This window comes from Triticum aestivum, chromosome 2A (genome assembly GCF_018294505.1).
Source record: "Triticum aestivum cultivar Chinese Spring chromosome 2A, IWGSC CS RefSeq v2.1, whole genome shotgun sequence".
In the NCBI taxonomy this organism is placed as follows: Eukaryota; Viridiplantae; Streptophyta; class Magnoliopsida; order Poales; family Poaceae; genus Triticum; species Triticum aestivum.
Window position 1 is genome coordinate 84907188 of NC_057797.1, and position 17833 is coordinate 84925020.

At 44.2% G+C, this 17833-nt stretch overlaps 2 protein-coding genes across 2 annotated transcripts; both read left to right on the top strand.

Moving 5' to 3' along the window:
• The first annotated feature begins 2481 nt into the window (after window positions 1–2481).
• Window positions 2482–5458, top strand: LOC123187677 (3-oxoacyl-[acyl-carrier-protein] synthase I, chloroplastic). Its single transcript, XM_044599596.1, has 6 exons — window positions 2482–3437; window positions 4275–4448; window positions 4564–4677; window positions 4774–4875; window positions 4992–5061; window positions 5155–5458. Exons 1-6 carry the CDS (start codon window positions 2574–2576, stop codon window positions 5220–5222), a joined length of 1392 nt encoding a protein of 463 aa, XP_044455531.1. The 5' UTR covers window positions 2482–2573; the 3' UTR covers window positions 5223–5458.
• A 2950-nt stretch (window positions 5459–8408) lies between these two features.
• Window positions 8409–15013, top strand: LOC123187678 (3-oxoacyl-[acyl-carrier-protein] synthase I, chloroplastic). The gene is made up of 6 exons (XM_044599597.1): window positions 8409–9299; window positions 13631–13804; window positions 13940–14053; window positions 14187–14288; window positions 14419–14488; window positions 14581–15013. The coding sequence occupies exons 1-6, from the start codon at window positions 8442–8444 to the stop codon at window positions 14646–14648; spliced, it is 1386 nt and encodes a 461-aa protein (XP_044455532.1). The 5' UTR covers window positions 8409–8441; the 3' UTR covers window positions 14649–15013.
• Window positions 15014–17833: the final 2820 nt, after the last annotated feature.

The window sequence follows — 17833 nt, forward strand, 5'->3', positions numbered from 1 at the left end:
CCTCACACAACAAGTCTCGACCATGGATTATACTTCGAAAGGTGAATGAGCCCCCTGAGGGACATGTTGCAGATATAATTGAGTTCTCAGGGAAATATCTTGCCTTGAGCACACGCGCACACAGAGATTGTGGAAACTGCAGTATTCTCCATGCTTGGTTCATAGGATAGGATTATCGTAGGAGTAGGAATTTTGTAGAAAATGAGATGACATGTATCTCAAATCCTATGAGTAGGAATAGGAAACGAGATGTCATTTGATTGACACCAAAGGAATTTTTTCATCGAGTCTAGGCTCATTTTTATTTTTCTATGAAATATGGAGGATAGGAATCAATCCTATGTAGGAATAGGAATCTATTCCTATGAACCAAAGGGTTTTAAAGGAAAAAATCCTATAAGAATTCTATCCTCTAGTATTCCTATGAAATTCCTTCAAACCAAAGGAGGCATACACTACTCTATACTCTTAAGGGTATCTCCAACATTGTCTTCCAAAACAAAAACAGTACTCCGAGGAGTATTTGTTCTCAGACTGAGCGGACTAGTCCGCCGACATTGATGCAGGAACCAGCCATTCAATAATGCCCGCAAATATTTAAAAGCGGATTTAAAAAATGGAGGAACTTCATGCAGATACGACCGAAATCACTTAAGTTCGAGCCTAATTTACATAAGATGACGATATTTCGTCTGTTCAACTAAAACCGAGAAACAAATCTACACTAGGTAGTGGACGGTGACCTCGTACACGTGGCCTCCGTGGTCGGCCGCACCTTCGTTTGTGTCCATGCTGTCGTCGGAATCGGAATGGTCCCTGCGGCGATGGAAGGGCGCGCGGGGCGTGACAGCCCTGCCCGACGAGGCGGAGCTCCGTGCCGGCCACAGGGAATTGCAAGAACAGCGCCGGTAGGAGCAGCGCCACCACGACGCAAAACATCTCCAGCCGCAGCTCGACCTCCACCGCACCTAGAAAAGCCCTGCCATATACATGCGCAGCGCCATGCGACATCACCTCCCCCACTCTCGCTCTTGAGCTTCCGTCGGGATTCATGGGCCTTGGGCTTCCGCTGGAGCACAACACGGGAGTCCCAAGCCATGACGACACGCGAGGACGCTGCAACCCACCTCCTCTCCCGCCGCGACACCCTAATGTTGGGTCCGACAGAGCTCCTCTCTGCCGTCGTCGGCGCATGGCTGCTCTTCCCTCCGTACCCACAGCGAGGAGAGAAGTGGATAAGACATAAGAGACAAGTGGTCATGGGAAGATCAAGGCGTTTGTTGCGGACCGTGTTTCTTCAAACGGCAAAATTCGCTGACTAGGTGATCTCACCTGCTCTAAGATTCATGTCAGGATCCAATGGCCTAGGAGATGTCCGTTCCAACAGTCTAAAAATCAAATGTCAGATTTTAGTGTTTCCAATAAGTTGTTGGTTGCTCGACCGAACTTTCTTTTAGTCTAACCATACTCTTTATTACTGATTGATAACAAGGCTCCTAGGAATACAATTTAGGTCTGGAGTATTAAGTAGCCACACGTCCCAACGAAAGTCCTAGAGCGTGTTTAGCGAGGCTCCGTGCCTCAATATTGGTATCACGTCCTTCAAAGATGAAGGAGCATCTTGCAAATTGCCTTGATGTCGCTATAATCTCTTTGATAATGCTTGCATACTGTCCACCTGTGCCTTTCTTGATGTCATTTGCCACACTCTTGCAGCCCAATGCTATGATCACATGTGATAGAGAAAGATCAAAGGCAATAGAAAGGGCTTCACGGCACGCCAAAGCATCCAAGGCCACCAGATCTACCCGCGAGCATTTGAATGTGGAGGATGCTAAGTACGTGCCTGCATCATCCCTGCAAACGGTGGAATATGAACCTTCCAAAGAGCTCCGAGCAACAGCCCCGTCAACTTTTATCTTGGCAAAACATGGCTCATGAGGGGCCATCGTCGCCTTGTGGCTGTAGCAGGAGTAGCAATTTTTTTACGAACCAATTCGTGGTTGGATGGTTAGGAGGACAGTGGTATCCCCGTACCATCAGGGTTGAAGTCCTAGACTCGACATTGATGCTCACATTATTCTTGGATATATTTCAGACTTCCGACGATGTTTATTCAGCGGGAGAAGACGTTCCTATCGATCACGAGGCGTGTGGTGACTTTGTAAAATCTTAAGATGCTATGTCAGCTCAGTCTCTCGGAGGTGCTCATAGCGATAGGGTGTGCGTGCGCATGCGTTCATAGGAATGAGTGTATGCTCGTGTATGTCAGCGACTTTGATTATACTGTGTTTAGGAAAAAAATGTTCTTTTTTTGATTTATACTAGATATAACCCTGATTTTTGAGCTCAGCGTTGGCCTGACCCAAAATAACACGGCACTTTGTCACGAAATTCTTGTTGTATCCGGAACTCCCGGAACCTGGCGTGTCGAGGCCCATCACTGTTGCGTTGGGCCATCTGCAAACATAGGCGGACAAGTTCTCTAGCGTTTCGTTGCCCCAAATAAGGCGAGCAGCAATCTTCGACGGGCCCCGTGCACCAAGTCCCAAAACCTGCCGTAGCCGCACGCCATGCAAAACCTGCTTCTCCCCAATGCCGCCGCCGCCGCGCCCTGGTGCGCGCAGCCGCGGCGGCGGCCATCCCGCCTCTCCGTGCGCGCCTCGGCGTCGTCACCGTCGGCGCCTCGGCGGGAGACCGACCCGAGGAAGCGGGTGGTGATCACGGGGATGGCCGTGGTGTCCGTGTTCGGGAACGACGTGGACGCGTACTATGCCCGGCTCCTCGCCGGGGAGAGCGGCGTCGGCGCCATCGACAGCTTCGACGCCTCCGGGTTCCCCACCCGCTTCGCCGCCCAGATCCGCGGCTTCTCCTCCGAGGGCTACGTCGACGCCAAGCTCGACCGCCGCCTCGACGACTGCCACCGCTACGCCCTCGTCGCCTCCAAGAAGGCCCTCGAGTCCGCCTGCCTCGCCGCCGGGTCCAGCGCCATGGAGAAGGTCGACAAAGAACGTGCCGGCGTGATTGTCGGGTCCGGCATGGGCGGCATCACGGCCTTCTCCGACGGCGTCGAGAACCTCGTGACCAAGGGGTACAGGAAGATATCTCCCTTCTGCATCCCGCACGCCATCACCAACACGAGCTCCGCCATGATCGCCATGGACGCGGCCGTCGGCTTCCGGGGCCCTAACTACTCGATCTCCACGGCATGTGCCACCTCCAACCACTGCTTCCACAGCGCCGCCGACCAGATCCGGTTGGGCCGAGCCGACGTCATGGTCGCCGGTGGCACCGAAGCCGCCATCATTCCAATAGGGCTCGGCGGGTTCGTGGCGTGCAGAGCGCTGTCGCAGAGGAACGACGACCCCGGCACGGCGTCGAGGCCGTGGGACAAGGACCGCGATGGCTTTGTCATGGGCGAAGGAGCCGGAATACTGGTATATTCGATACTCCCCTCTCCCCCCTTTTTCTGAAGTTGAAGAAACCTCTTGTGACTATTAATTTAATAACACTGTATAATATAAATTATTTATTGTAAATCTTATACTATTAAATATTTATTTTAATGTAAAATCCAATTGTATAATCTTATAAGGCTGGTCACAGTGGGGAGGAACTTAGGAGTAACATCACACACTCCAATACAACTTTGCTTATGTGGCACGTATTTAATGAAGAGAGAGGTGTTTGTGGTAACTAGCTAAGTTACCGGAACATCACACACTCCAAGAAACAATGAGTCTATAACCTAATAAATACATCATTGCATGACACAACATAGATGTTCCTACCCACTATGGAGGTAGTAACATAGTCTAGGGAAGTGTGAAGTTACTAGCTTATGTTCTTGCCCATTGTGACCAGCCTAAGATGGAACTTATCTTTTGTTCGGTCAATATTTGGTCAAAGTTGAAATCTGAATCGATTTTGCTAAAGCAGATGTAGGTGTGTCCTAGGCAAAATTATAAGCGGCATAAAAGGTAAAGTTATGGATATATAATAGCAGAATGTTGTAGAACTATTTTAGATCCAGTTATTTATCTTTTTTGTTGCAGTTCAAATAGAATGATCTACAATGGTCACACCTATATATACATCTATTTTTCAGATTTTCTTTAGCAATAGATTATTCTTCTTAGATCAATGAAATATTTTCTATTTATTATTTGGAATCCCGGATTCTATTTTGCATCTTTGGGGCATAAGTGTTATACAAACATCATTACTTTTTCTTCTTACTATTCGCTAATGATCATTTTGAAATAAAAATGCAGGTCATGGAAAGCCTCGAGCATGCAATGAGACGCGACGCTCCGATTCTGGCGGAGTACTTGGGAGGCGCCGTAAACAGCAACGCTTACCACATGACTAATCCGAGACCAGATGGCTGCGGCGTGTCGGTGTGCATCAGGCAGAGCCTTGAAAACGCAGGCGTCACACCAGAGGAGGTGACGATCATATGTTTTAGTTTCTACCATTTGAAATTGTGTATTAATCTCGATCACCATTTGGTAATTACTTCCAAGTTGGGTCATGAATTGTAAATTAAATGTTTCACCGCAGGTCAATTACATAAATGCTCATGCAACCTCAACCCCCGCTGGAGATCTTGCAGAGGTGAATGCTTTGAAGCAAGTTTTCAAGGACCCATCTCGGATTAAACTGAACGCAACCAAGGTCCATTTTTTTAATCTTGGAAGCTTCAAAGACATTTGTATAATTCATTTGGATGTATGTTTCTTTCTGATGAGTGAAACCTCCTTTTTTTTCTAGTCAATGATAGGGCATTCCCTAGGTGCAGCGGGCGGTTTGGAGGCCATCGCTACCATCAAAGCAATAACCACCGGATGGGTGCATCCTACTATAAACCAATTTGTAAGTACTTATTTATGTTCGAAATAGTATGTCATTTTGTACGTATGTTCAAATTGCATTACAAGTGCAATGTATGATTACATGTTACTAGCAATTGGGATCTTTGTAAATTACAGAACCCAGAGCCGGAAGTTGATCAATTTAACACGGTGCGTAGTGTAAAGCAACAACACGAAGTACACGTTGGTGAGTAATATGTATTCAAAAAAATACAAACGGAACGGGGCACACCCTATACACTCCTTACTCATTTCTTTCTACCCTTTACATAAAATGCAGGTATCTCCAATTCATTTGGATTCGGAGGACAAAATTCAGTGGTGGTATTTGCGCCATTTAAGTCCTAATGTGTGTTCTATTTATTGCGGTGTATGCAATTAGAGCAGGTGGCCACGAATATGTTTTAGCCCACATGGTGGTATGGTCTTCTAGTAGACTCTTCACCACCCATTTCTTCTTGGGCATAGTTACGATCTTGTATGACTTTATGCCAGTTATGTAGAGGACGAGTATATGCTTTTTATGCTTGTACCGCCTGATGAGACGTTTTGAGTTAATAAAAGTGACATTTATCGGGGGGAAACTGTCCGTTCAACAATAAGTGTTGTTTGACCCATATGCTGGACATTATGTTGGCAAGAAAGGTGAATCAACTTGGAGGCAACTTCTGAGAAATTACAAAAGCCATGAGTTCCGAGGGCGGCGTGTTATTGTATCAAGTACATTATCATCCAGAATTTTATTTTGGATCACGTGAAACAGATATATGTGCAAGTTTTCATGCACTTAAGGTTCCATTTTTAACTTCTTGAACTGCATGTCGTTCTACAGAACGTGATCTCGGCTGCTTTCAAATGATGAAGTTTGTTGCAAAAATGCATCCACCTTTGGAGCTTATATCAACGTATGAAGTTTGACGTGGTGCATTGCAACGGAACAAGCAAATTACATGTGCATCAGTTATTCTATTTTGGAAAATGCCTCGAGGACAACATATATTTAGTTTTCACAACATAGCTATAAACATGAAAGCTAATTATTTTGCCCCATCCGTTTTGGCCACCATGTGCGTCGTTTCTCTTTCTCTATCCTTATCATTTAAAAATCCCTTGTGTATACAATGAGTATGGTTTGTAATAGCACCACAACAAACGGTCGGTCACATCTTTCTCTTGCTACTCTCTGTTCCATCAACCATTCCTTACATGTAACTTCATACTATACATTTTGCCCTTCATTCATAAAATTAAAATTGGCACAGTAGAGGCCTTTCAATATGTGGTCGTTAAAAAACATACACTATTTGACAATTGGAAGAATTGTAGCCGCTGAAGCCGAACAGGAAGGCCCGCCGCTTTCGATGCGGTCGTCGCGACGAGCATCGAAATTCCCGCAACAGAAGTGCCTGCCGCCACAGTCTTAGTCCCACCCTCGCAGTAGAAGTGCCCACCATCGATGAGGACTCAATACATACTCAGCTCGTCCGGGTGCAGAAGGCAGGTGTTGCCTTCATCATCTTCCAACTTCCCCAACTTCCCAGGTCCAAGGCTCCCTTGCCTCAACTCAATGTCGGCAAGCTATCAAAGGTGAGTACTCTTGTAGGTGGACATGAATTAGGGGGGAGGGGGTGGTAGTGGAGCAATGGCGACCATCGATGGAACGAAGAGGGTGAGAGAATGAGGGTTTGCAGTGGTGATGAGAATGGAGATGTGGGTTTAGGACGAAGTGTCTCATCTCCTACACTTCCCAACGCGTGCAGACATGTGCCACATTGCGCCTACTGGAGCATGGCTCTAAGGAAATGACTGATTCGGATATTCCTCCTTAGCCAGAATGGGGTCTGCATTGAGAACCGTGTGGGCCAAGATTTTGGTGCAACCTAGGAAACCCAAGCACACGCATTTTGCATCTGCAGGACCTATATGAGCTGAATACTAACAACCAAACACGCCCTTAGCGGACAATGCACATGCATGTACCAGGACCATGCCCAAGCACCGCCAGCGACCAGGCCTGTGCTATGACCAGCGCATGGGAAGCTGGAACAATAACACCAAGAGCTGAGACCAGTGTTATAATGGGCCACACGACAAAGATGAGGATGTTGCAACCGACATTTAGTGGCGGAGCGTGACGACGTGCAACTAAGGGGGGCCAAAATTTCCAAACTAGAAAAAAAATGTGCATGAAAAGTCAAAAATAGGCGTGTACCCAACGTAAAAGAATTTAAAAAATTGTTACCAGAAACAATAATTGAATAATCATTTCTACTTACCAGAATCAAGTTTTCTTAATTGATATAACCGGAATATGTTGGTTCATCTGATGATCCGAATCATGTTCCTTTAGTTTATACAACATGTTAACCCCCATGGGCCATCAATTAGAACATGTGAGTCATCTTTACGTGGCAATCAAAATTGACATGTAGGAGTTCACTTTCAGCTCATCGGTTGTCGTTACTTTAGGTTTCGGCCGTGGCGCGCAGCACATCAGCAACATGGGGAGGGAGCAACTGTTGCGTGCATATGCAGGAGCAGCAGCAAGCAACCGGCGTGATGGTTTGTTGGAAATTGGAGCCTCGATGGAGCAGTCGGGAAAGGGGAGAAGTCTACAGTGGAGAAACATGATTGAAGAATTGGGACATGGTGTAGAAATCAAATTTCTATGGAGCGAGAGGCTGGAGACATAATTTCTTTCTACTTGGTAGGAGAGACGAGCGTCAAAGGCTGAGAGGTGTATCGCAGCATTAGGATGGCGAGGAAAGTTGTATATTCATGTTTTGGACCATAATGCTTAGTAATAAATTTTGTTTTTCACTTTTGGAAGGGGGTTCATGACCCCCTTTGGCCTCCAAGAGGCTTCGCGAGTGCCGACATTGGCCGGTGCTGTGATCGGTGTACCCGGGAGCTATGATGGGTCTACGGCGCTGCTGTAATGGGAGTAGGGGTGCGTCGACTATGCTGCAACTGGCTCGGGTTGGCGCTGTGACTAGAAACGATGCGTGGTGGTGCCATGAACAAGCGGGGCTGGAGCATTGACGGACACAACAGTGTTGCTAGGTCCAGTGGCTGCGGTGATCCAAGGTCGATGCTGCGAATGGCGACACCCAATGCTGCGAGCGTTCCTCACCGGCATTGCGACGGAACACGCGGCGAGCTGCGACACGGACTGTCGTGGTCTCACCGGTGGTGTGTGCTGGGAGCGTGACATTGGGGATGCCGCTAGCGATGTGCAACGAGCTCGTCGCCGTGAGTGCAAGGCGAGGGGCAGAGATGCAGCTGCGCGCGGAGAAAGCTGCAGGAGAGGAATATGAGATATTGGACACGGACGGCTCTTATCGGACGGCTACGCATAAGTACAGCCGACGGCTGCGGAGGTTGCCGGTCGGCTGCCCAGATCGGGCGACCGACGCGATATAACAAGGCACTTTGTCACGACATTCATATTGTACCCGGAATTCTCGGAACCTGGCGTGTCGAGGCCCGTCAGCAACGAAGGCGGACACGTACTTCTTAGCGTGATGTTGCCGCCGACGTATACCCAAAACCTCCCTCCCGCGGGCCATGCAAAACCTGCTTCTCCCGAACGCGGCCGCTGCGCCCTTCTGCGCGCCGCCGGGGCGGCCATCCCGCCTCTCCGTTCGCGCCTCGGCAGTGTCGTCGTCGGCGCCTCGGCGGGAGACCGACCCGAGGAAGCGGGTGGTGATCACGGGGATGGGCCTGGTGTCGGTGTTCGGGAACGACGTGGACGTGTACTACGAGCGGCTCCTCGCCGGGGAGAGTGGCGTCGGCGCCATCGACCGTTTCGACGCCTCCGGGTTCCCCACGCGCTTCGCCGCCCAGATCCGCGGCTTCTCCTCCGAGGGCTACGTCGACGGCAAGCTCGACCGCCGCCTTGACGACATCCACCGCTACGCCCTCGTCGCCACCAGGAAGGCCCTCGAGTGCGCAAGCCTCGCCCCCGGCACCAGCGCCATGGAGAAGGTCGACAAGGAACGGGCCGGCGTGGTCGTCGGCTCCGGCATGGGCGGCATCACGGCGCTCTCCGACGGCATCGCCAGCCTCGTGACCAAGGGGTGCGGGAAGATATCTCCCCTGTGCATCCCGCACGCCATAACCAACATCAGCTCCGCCTTAGTCGCCATGGGCGCTGCCGACGGCTTCCGAGGCCCGAACTACTCGATCTCCACCGCGTGTGCCACCTCCAACCACTGCTTCAACAGCGCCGCCGACCAGATCCGACTGGGCCGAGCCGACGTCATGATCGCCGGTGGCACCGAAGCTGGCATCATCCCGATCGCCCTCGGCGCGTTCTTCGCGTGCAGGGCGCTGTCGCAGAGGAACGTCGACCCCGGCACGGCGTCGAGGCCGTGGGACAAGGACCGCGACGGCTTTGTCCTTGGTGAAGGAGCCGGACTACTGGTATGTTTGATATGCTACACGTATAAACGAGTTACAAGCTTTTGCAAAGAGGGTTGTGGGGCTATTCGGTAATGCTCCGCTCCCCAACTCCGCTCCGAGAGTTGGCGGAGCTGCAGTTTAAATTTGCAGAGTTGCGGCTTCCCTGCTCCGCAAATTCTGGGAGTGAGTGATTATCGAACAGGCCTTAATTTGATTGGTCAATAGATGACGAGGCGGCTCACCCTTTTTGAAAATCAGGAAGGCAAATTTATGATTGATCAGTAGATGAAAAAAATCCTAGTCAGCATGTAATTACGTGTAACTCTTTATATGTTTAGCATTATTGGTTTGATATTTACTTACCAAAAGTGCCATCCTTACGTAAGAGTCCTACAAAATCTGTACTACTACTGGTGTCTTCAAGTTGGCAACTGTTCCCTTGATTCTAGCTAACCGTTGTCCATTCGAATTAGTACGTAAACATCTTGTAAAATCCTTAGGTACGAATAAGCAGCTTACTTACTGTAATCAGTATGCGCATATTTTTGGCAGAGTAGGAGGAACGTTCACTTCACTCACGCCCAACTCCGCAAGAAGACATGTTAGACTTGCAAAGTTTGAACATGCGTTTTATCAGAAGGGCCGTTTTGGCTCTGGGAGCATATGTTCTCAGATAAACAGTAAATTCAAACAAAAACTTGCTTTGTAAACTAATATAATATAAGATTTTATATCACTAATATAAAATGTCTTATATTAGTTTACAGAGGAGGTAGTAAACAAGTTTCACCAATTTTGTTTTTTTATGTGGATGTTCACGTTAGCCTAACATAACAAATTAACAAGCGTGCTTGATAATTTTCATGCGAACGGAATAGCAGTGCTTCGTCAGTGAAAATAATAATTAAAAGTAACATTTGGTGTTTGATTTTTTTTCCACAGCTCAAATGCTTAAACTTTTTGACTAAAAATTTGCAGGTACCATTTGGATGTGACAATGAACACATCTATTTTTTTTTATTTTCTATTGACATTTGTAAAAAGAAAACATTTTTGGTGGGCAGGAGCATATGCTCCCAAGAGCCGAATTGGATTTCTACATTTTATCAATCTATACAAGCACTTCAATCAGACAAGAGAAAAGTCCAGTTTGAACTACCAACTATATATTGTGTTTACTCCGGTTTCAACACTAAATTATGTAACCTTGTGAAAATTAAATCTTGAATTTCTCAATAGTTTAATTTCAAACATAGACTAGTTTTTAGCAGTGGTTTTGTGCTGCAATGATCTATGAAAACTCCAAAGCATATGACTACTACTGTCATATGCACAAATGAGAAGAGATATTCAGTTCTCTTTTGCGCTTCTTTATGTCGAACATAAACAATCATGTGAGTATAAACGGGTTGATGATTCATGCTTAATAGTCACACTCGTATAACATTTTCAGAACACCATAATGTGAAATCAACACCAACCCTCCATGTGACTGTTTTGTAGGACAACTTTGTATATTATAAGTTAAAAAATCAACAAAAAATGTGACCATTTATGTTCCTTAGACAAAAAAAGACAATCAATCTACTCATCTCTCTTTATTTTGGTGATATGAACAATCAACAATTTTATGAACATTTGCACATTATAGATTCCTAGCATTTGCTACATCTATGAATGGTGCGACAATTTTTGTCAACACGGAAGTAAAAAACGCTAACGATACCTGGCCTAGGTTCAAGTTCAACATCTTTAAATAGTCAAGGTTTAATATGGACGGCTTCATGTTCCGGGTCCAAATCAGACTTACACGTTGTTCTGGGTGGATCGCAAAGGACGGGGTTCTGGAGGCCAGCTGTGAGTTGTGCGCGAGGAGGCAAATGTGATCTTCTCAGATCTGGGTGACATACGTCTGAGCTCGGCTCGGGTCATTCACAAAACACGACATCGGCAGAGGAGGAGTGCGCGAGAACCACTCTTCTTGTAGTTCTCTGATAGCATTTGGAAGAGAATCCTTTTTAAAGAGGTCCAAAACTTCCTCTTCTTCCAAGGAGGTATTAAACTTCCCCCAACCTAGTCATGACATCCACATGGGCCTTTAGAGATTTCTCTGAAATTGTTTTATGGCCTAAAGCCCATCTATATTTCAACACTTGGCTGGCACAAAAAATCGCCATGTTCTTTGCTCTTCTACCATCTCTCCGGTGCATCCATGAAAGAGTGAATGGTGTGAGTGAGTAACCGGTTGTATTGGTGGTAAAATATATTTAGATGTCGAAAACAACCAGGCTTTGCATCTAAGCTTTGTATGTCACAGCCTTGATTGAGCGCTCATATGAATTTATGTACATTGCAAACAAAGTAAAATATCTCTTTGTCTACTATATGTTGAGGAACTCAGTAGTATAAATGTTCTCTATGTTATTGGTGTTCCCGTTATAAAATTAAAACTAATAATTAACATTTATTCTCGCAAACATGAAAAGTATTCCCTCTGATCCATATTAATTATCGCTAAGACGGATGTATCTAGATGTATTTCGGTGCTATATAAATCCATTTGAGCGACGACTAATATGGATCGGAGGGAGTACTAAAATATCTCGAAGCGGAAACTAGAAAAACTAGCCCATGTTTTTTTAATATCAAATCAACCAACAAGTGGAATGTTGCTGCCATTCATGTGGGATTGACTTCTAAGTTCTCAATTTTGACACTTAAGAGTTACTCTTATGTTTTTATACTCATCGACATATGGTCACAATAAGTTTCTTGTTTTTTTATGTTAGTGCCCCGTTCAAATGACTACTCTCGCAATATAATTATTTTTTTTATTATCTATTAGGCACATGCATATTTTTGTTAAATCCTTTGATGTTTTCATGTTTTCCTATTCATGTAAATGGTTCAAATTCTCTCTCTCTCTCTCTCTCTCTCTCTCTCTCTCTCTCTCTCACACACACACACACACGCGCGCGCGCGCAGACACACACACACACACACACACACACACACACACACACACACACACACACACACACACAATCACGTGAGCGTGAGCGTGTACACTATATAGCATGCATAGCGGCAGTCATACTATACACTTGGTGAGGATCAAGACTATCAAGGAAACCACATTCTTATGATAATAACTAATTCTTTATTAACCTTTCAAAATTTGGCAGACAACACATGCTTCTTAGTAGCTATTATTCCTTCTTACGCCATTCTCTCATAGCTATACCTAGGATCATGCTTCATAGCCATTGGATTCTAGACACATGTCAAGATCATATCCTCGTTTATAATATATTTTCTAACTAGAACGTTCTCGATAAATATTTATCTTTGAATATTCTACCATTTACAATTGCACATATCTAGAATATGTATTCTAATAACTTTATGGCAAATATCAATCTCTTTTAGTTTGTTGAATGTTTCTAGAAGCTTCTAACTTTGCCCTGAAGAATTACTTGCATGCGTATCGTGGGAAATAGTAAGTTACTAGCTCATCAGATCTCATGAATCTTTATAAAGTTCTCACATATGCATTGCATATTCTCAACATCTATAGTTGGCACCCCCCGCAAAAAAAACATCTATAGTTGGCATAATTTCAGGATAATTTGATGTAATCCAATCATCGTTGTATGCGCACTAAGATGCAACAATTACAATTATGTTTAATGAAAGATAATAGTGGAAGTGGTAACATATTCTCATCTAGCTAGCTTACATGAAATATAATAGTTTCAGTTGCTCTTTATTACCGGTAAGTCCTTGCTATTTTTCACATGAAAAACTCTATACATAATTAGTCAAATCTACTCGTTACACTGGTTGGGTCTGCACTGCCGAAATTTGACACCACTTTTGGTACACCGACATAGAAAAAGCAAATACCTAAACCAGGCTAAGCTCAAAGTTCAACAGTTTAAATAGTTGAGGGTTTAATAACAAACATGGTCTCACATAGTTCAGGGTTCAAATAAGAATTGGCACAATAATTTTGAGTTTAATATAAACATTTCCCAATAAACAGCAACAGTTTTGTCTAGTTGACAAAAAAAGAGACTTATGGTCAGATTTTCTAAAATTTACTCAAAACATGTCTACAACATTATTATTTTCGTGAACTGGAGAGAGTATTCCAGTTGCAAGAATATTTTGGAATATTGTTGTTGGGTTTGCTCACCTTCGTAGGGCAACAATACATGCTTCTCTCAAACTTACCACTTTTTTAAGCATAAAAACGGGAGCAGAAGTGAAAAACATCACAAGGAGACTAGCCCATAGACTATCGGTTTTATCCGGCATTGTACATCATTAAACCGTTATTTCATTTGCAGGTCATGGAAAGCCTCGAGCATGCAATGAGACGCGGCGCTCCGATTCTCGTGGAGTACTTGGGAGGCGCTGTAAATAGTGACGCTCACCACATGACTGATCCTAGACCAGATGGCCTTGGTGTTTCATCGTGCATAATGAGAAGCCTCGAAAATGCAGGTGTGGCGCCGGAGGAGGTGACCACCAAATGTTTTTACCTCCTACCAGTCGCAGAATAAACCGGGACGATTAATCTGGTCATTGCGTTTTTGTTCCTGAACTGGCCAGAGAGTTTTGGCACATGTATAATTATTTTTTCATTCGCATTGCAGGTCAATTACATAAACGCACACGCTACCTCGACCCTTGCTGGAGACCTGGCAGAAGTGAAAGCTTTGAAGCAAGTCTTCAAGGACCCATCCAAGATTAAGATGAATGCAACGAAGGTTAATTGCTCTTCCATGCAGATATGTGTCATTCTAAGCACACATTTTACGTACCTTTGCAACTTCACTGGAGAGATACTCTAGTGAGATGGCTTTTCTAGGGTCTTGATGCATGCAAAACCTGTGTTTCCAGTCCATGATTGGCCATAGCCTTGGCGCGGCAGGTGCCTTCGAAGCCATTGCGACCATCAAAGCGATCACCACCGGATGGGTGCACCCAACTATAAACCAGTTTGTAAGTATATATGAAACTCTAAAAAAGTATTACTAGTGACCATATATAATGATGCCCGAAGCTCAGCTATATGAGAACATTTGGTTTACATGCACGTAACTGAAATTTTCTTACGATCTATCAATCGCAGAATCCAGAACCGACAGTTGATCAATTTGACACGGTGCCTAATGTGAAACAACAACACAAAGTAAATGTTGGTGAGTATTGTATGCAAATGAAAAATGAAAACGGAATAGTGGATACCCTACAAACTCCTCTCACTAATTCATATATACCCTTTAAAATGCAGGCATCTCCAATTCATTTGGATTTGGCGGACATAATTCAGTGGTGGTATTTGCACCGTTTAAGTCATGATGTGTTGTTTGCACGATCTTCTGATGGACCAATTGTCTTGGATAGAACGGTGAAGTACTTTCCTAGAGGTGAAAAGAAAGAAATTACTAAATGCAAGCAGTTCAGAGGGCCACGACATACTGCAATGAAGGAAAACTTGCATATGTTTGGTTCCATCCAAATGAATTTGTGCAAAAGTATTCTCGACTGCCGGAACTAACAGGGTGACCCATGTATTTGCGTGAATATTTATACATAATATTGTAATTTGTATTTACATATTTATTATATTACTAAGGTGTTAGTGAAGTACAATATTATGTAGACATTTAAATTATGGGAACCTGATAGGAAAGTCCTATCATACGGAAACTTAGTTCGTATCATTATCTCTGTCAATAATTCCTCCCACCCCAAGAGTGGCAATTCAGAGCTGTGAGTGGTAATTCGGAAACTCATCATGCTTTGTATCCGCTTGATGCTACATTTTGAGTCGATATAAATGTCATTTGCAAAAAAAAGAAAATAGAAAACATAAGCAAAAAAATCTGAATTGTTTTGGCATGCAAGATGCTCGAGTGCGCTAGGTGCGTGGAAATTTTCGTGGCGAAAGGACATTCAAGGAGCTAGTGGCACAAAAACAAAATTCGGCGCTGAAAGAAACTTTGGGAAATGGCACCTTTTGGAGGCCGGATTTTGTTAGTTTTCCACGAGCTCCTCCAATATCCTTCCACCACGAAAAAATGCGCGCACATAGTGCACTCGCGCGTCTTAAGTGCCAAAAAAATGAGATTTTTGGAATATTTTTTTCCTTTTTTGATGCTCATTATGAGCATTACCGCCCCGCCCCCTCCCGGCTTCTCGTTTTTATTTTCCATAGCATGACTTTGGTAAAAGAATACATCGAGTTTAGGTTACTTCAAGTGGTAAAATACTTTCATGCATGACAATGATCCAGTAAAATTTGAATTAATATCTTACACTCATCATTGTCCCTTTAGTGGCTTCTCACTTCAGCGTGGCACCAATTGCAAAACTGAATACGGCGATTGCGACAGAGATCATACATGATACATATATATAGCCCTTGAAATTTTAACACACTTACTCCAAATCAAAGGACTGAAATATATGTGTTTCAATTTAAATGAACTCATTGATGAAGGGGAGGAGTGAACTCCATGTGATTTGTACCCTATGTGAATCAATGTAAAATTAAACCCAACCAAACCATTGAACATGATATATTAGGGGACCGACTACTGGTCAGGTGACTGGATTTTAATTTCGGGCCAGTCATTTTTTACGTGTGCACGTACGATGCAAGAGACAATTAAGAATTAACAGACAATCGATCAAGCAAGCTAATGGTAAATGGACGATCAATCTATCCTCAACGGCACTAGCTAGCATGTTGCACCAAAGCATGTAGCACCTCATGCATGCAGACAGTGATCGATACACGCACATGGTAGCAGAACATACGCATGCGTGGACGTCCCCTACAGCGCAATCACTAGTGCATGCCATGCTTTGTTTTCTGCTAACCTCTTCCATTGCATGCTACTTGAATTAAGAAATGATATCTCTACTCCTATAAAAATGCGAGTTGGTGATGATGGTGTGCCTGCCTTTAGGCTATATGTATCGTCCGATCTGAAATCTAAGGTTGAGATTGAGACTGAGACGTATTGTGCCCAACCGCCAAAACACGAATAGTCTGAGGTTTCTCCTTCTCTAAGGAAACAGATTATTCTAGAACAACCCCTCCAAATTTCCTCGTCATCGGCCCCTCCCCTCTCTTTCCTCGCAAGGGCTAGAGTTGAGTTGGGCCAGTGTCACGTCTCTTGTATAGCTGTAGCTAGGGTCTCAATAAATCGTACGTATTTGGCATTGAGATTTCCCTTGGAATTGAGTTGTTTTTTTGTTTGCCTACATATACTACAGACCCTCTAAATTTTTCCTTTGTCTAAATAATTTACAGACGGTTATATACACTACATACAATTTTTAGGTAGAAGATGAAGGGAGAGCTCAGGGACTAATATTGTTGGCACAGATGTTTTGAGCGAACAACTAAAAGAAGGGTCTAAAATATTGATTCTCTTTATGGTGGCATTGTATGTAGATTCTTGTAGCGGTTAATGGGGTGCGGACTAGAGGTGGATCATGTGCTAACCAAAAGCTGGTTGTGTTCGTCGCAATTGCCAAATGTGTGTGGGCGGATTTTTTATTTGCCGCATGCTTTCTGTCCTCTCAATATGGATTATGGAACAACAATGAGAAAGTTGGGTAGGGAGAACAACAAGTCTTTTGCAAGGTGAGGCTTGAACGAGGGGGTTGATCGGTCGGAAACCATAGGTTTGATTTTTCTCAATGTGTCAACAATATGGCATCACTTTGATTGATGTCAATTCTCACCTGATCTTTTGGGATTCCGTAGCGTAGCACGGGCATCATACTAGTGTAACTTAAAAGCTTCGCAAACCTACAGGACATTCAAGATTCAATATCATACATGTAATTGCAGTGGCGGAGCCAGGAAACTTGGATTAGGGGGGTCAAGTGGTGTCAAAATAGCTTGGGGAGGGTCAAACAATAGGACAATAGGTTTTTGTGCCTTGATGTATGGAGGACTAACTTCCAAAACCTTGGTAAGGTAGCAAGCTGATGACGCATGTAGCCAACTAGACACGCGTGGGCACGTACTGTTGGATGGATATGATGATACATGCATCTTCCTCCCTTCCATCCTCAAGTCTTACTTTCCTTGATGCCTTAGTTTACTTGATGCCCGATTCATTCCTTCCTATATTCAATCTCTCGAGCCATATTCTAGATCAGGTTTTACTTTACTTGCTTTTCCTATCTATTTTGTTTAGAAAGTGGAAAGAATTAGTGGCATCGGAATTACCCTTAAATAAAAAAGAAACTAAAATAAAAACTATAAAAACCAAAATAATGAAGTTTCTAAGTAAGAATGAATTAGTGCATTGGTATTTCCCATTAAAAATAAAGGATTAAAAGAATCAAACAAATAATGACATTTTTCACACAATTTACACATATATTACGCCTTTTTATAATATGCAAGAATAGGCATATAATAGCGGAATTATCACAAACAAAAGTTTCCTAAAAAAGAATGGATTACTGGCATTGGTAGCACTCTTAAAGAAGAAAATAAATTAAAATTAAATCAAAAT

Coding starts and splice junctions, on each gene's coding strand:
- LOC123187677 (XM_044599596.1), top strand. CDS start 2,574: ATGCAAAACCTGCTTCTCCCCAATGCCGCCGCCGCCGCGCCCTGGTGC. Junction 4,876..4,991: donor ATCCTACTATAAACCAATTT/GTAAGTACTTAT, acceptor TGTAAATTACAG/AACCCAGAGCCGGAAGTTGA. Junction 5,062..5,154: donor ACAACACGAAGTACACGTTG/GTGAGTAATATG, acceptor CATAAAATGCAG/GTATCTCCAATTCATTTGGA.
- LOC123187678 (XM_044599597.1), top strand. CDS start 8,442: ATGCAAAACCTGCTTCTCCCGAACGCGGCCGCTGCGCCCTTCTGCGCG. Junction 14,289..14,418: donor ACCCAACTATAAACCAGTTT/GTAAGTATATAT, acceptor TATCAATCGCAG/AATCCAGAACCGACAGTTGA. Junction 14,489..14,580: donor ACAACACAAAGTAAATGTTG/GTGAGTATTGTA, acceptor TTTAAAATGCAG/GCATCTCCAATTCATTTGGA.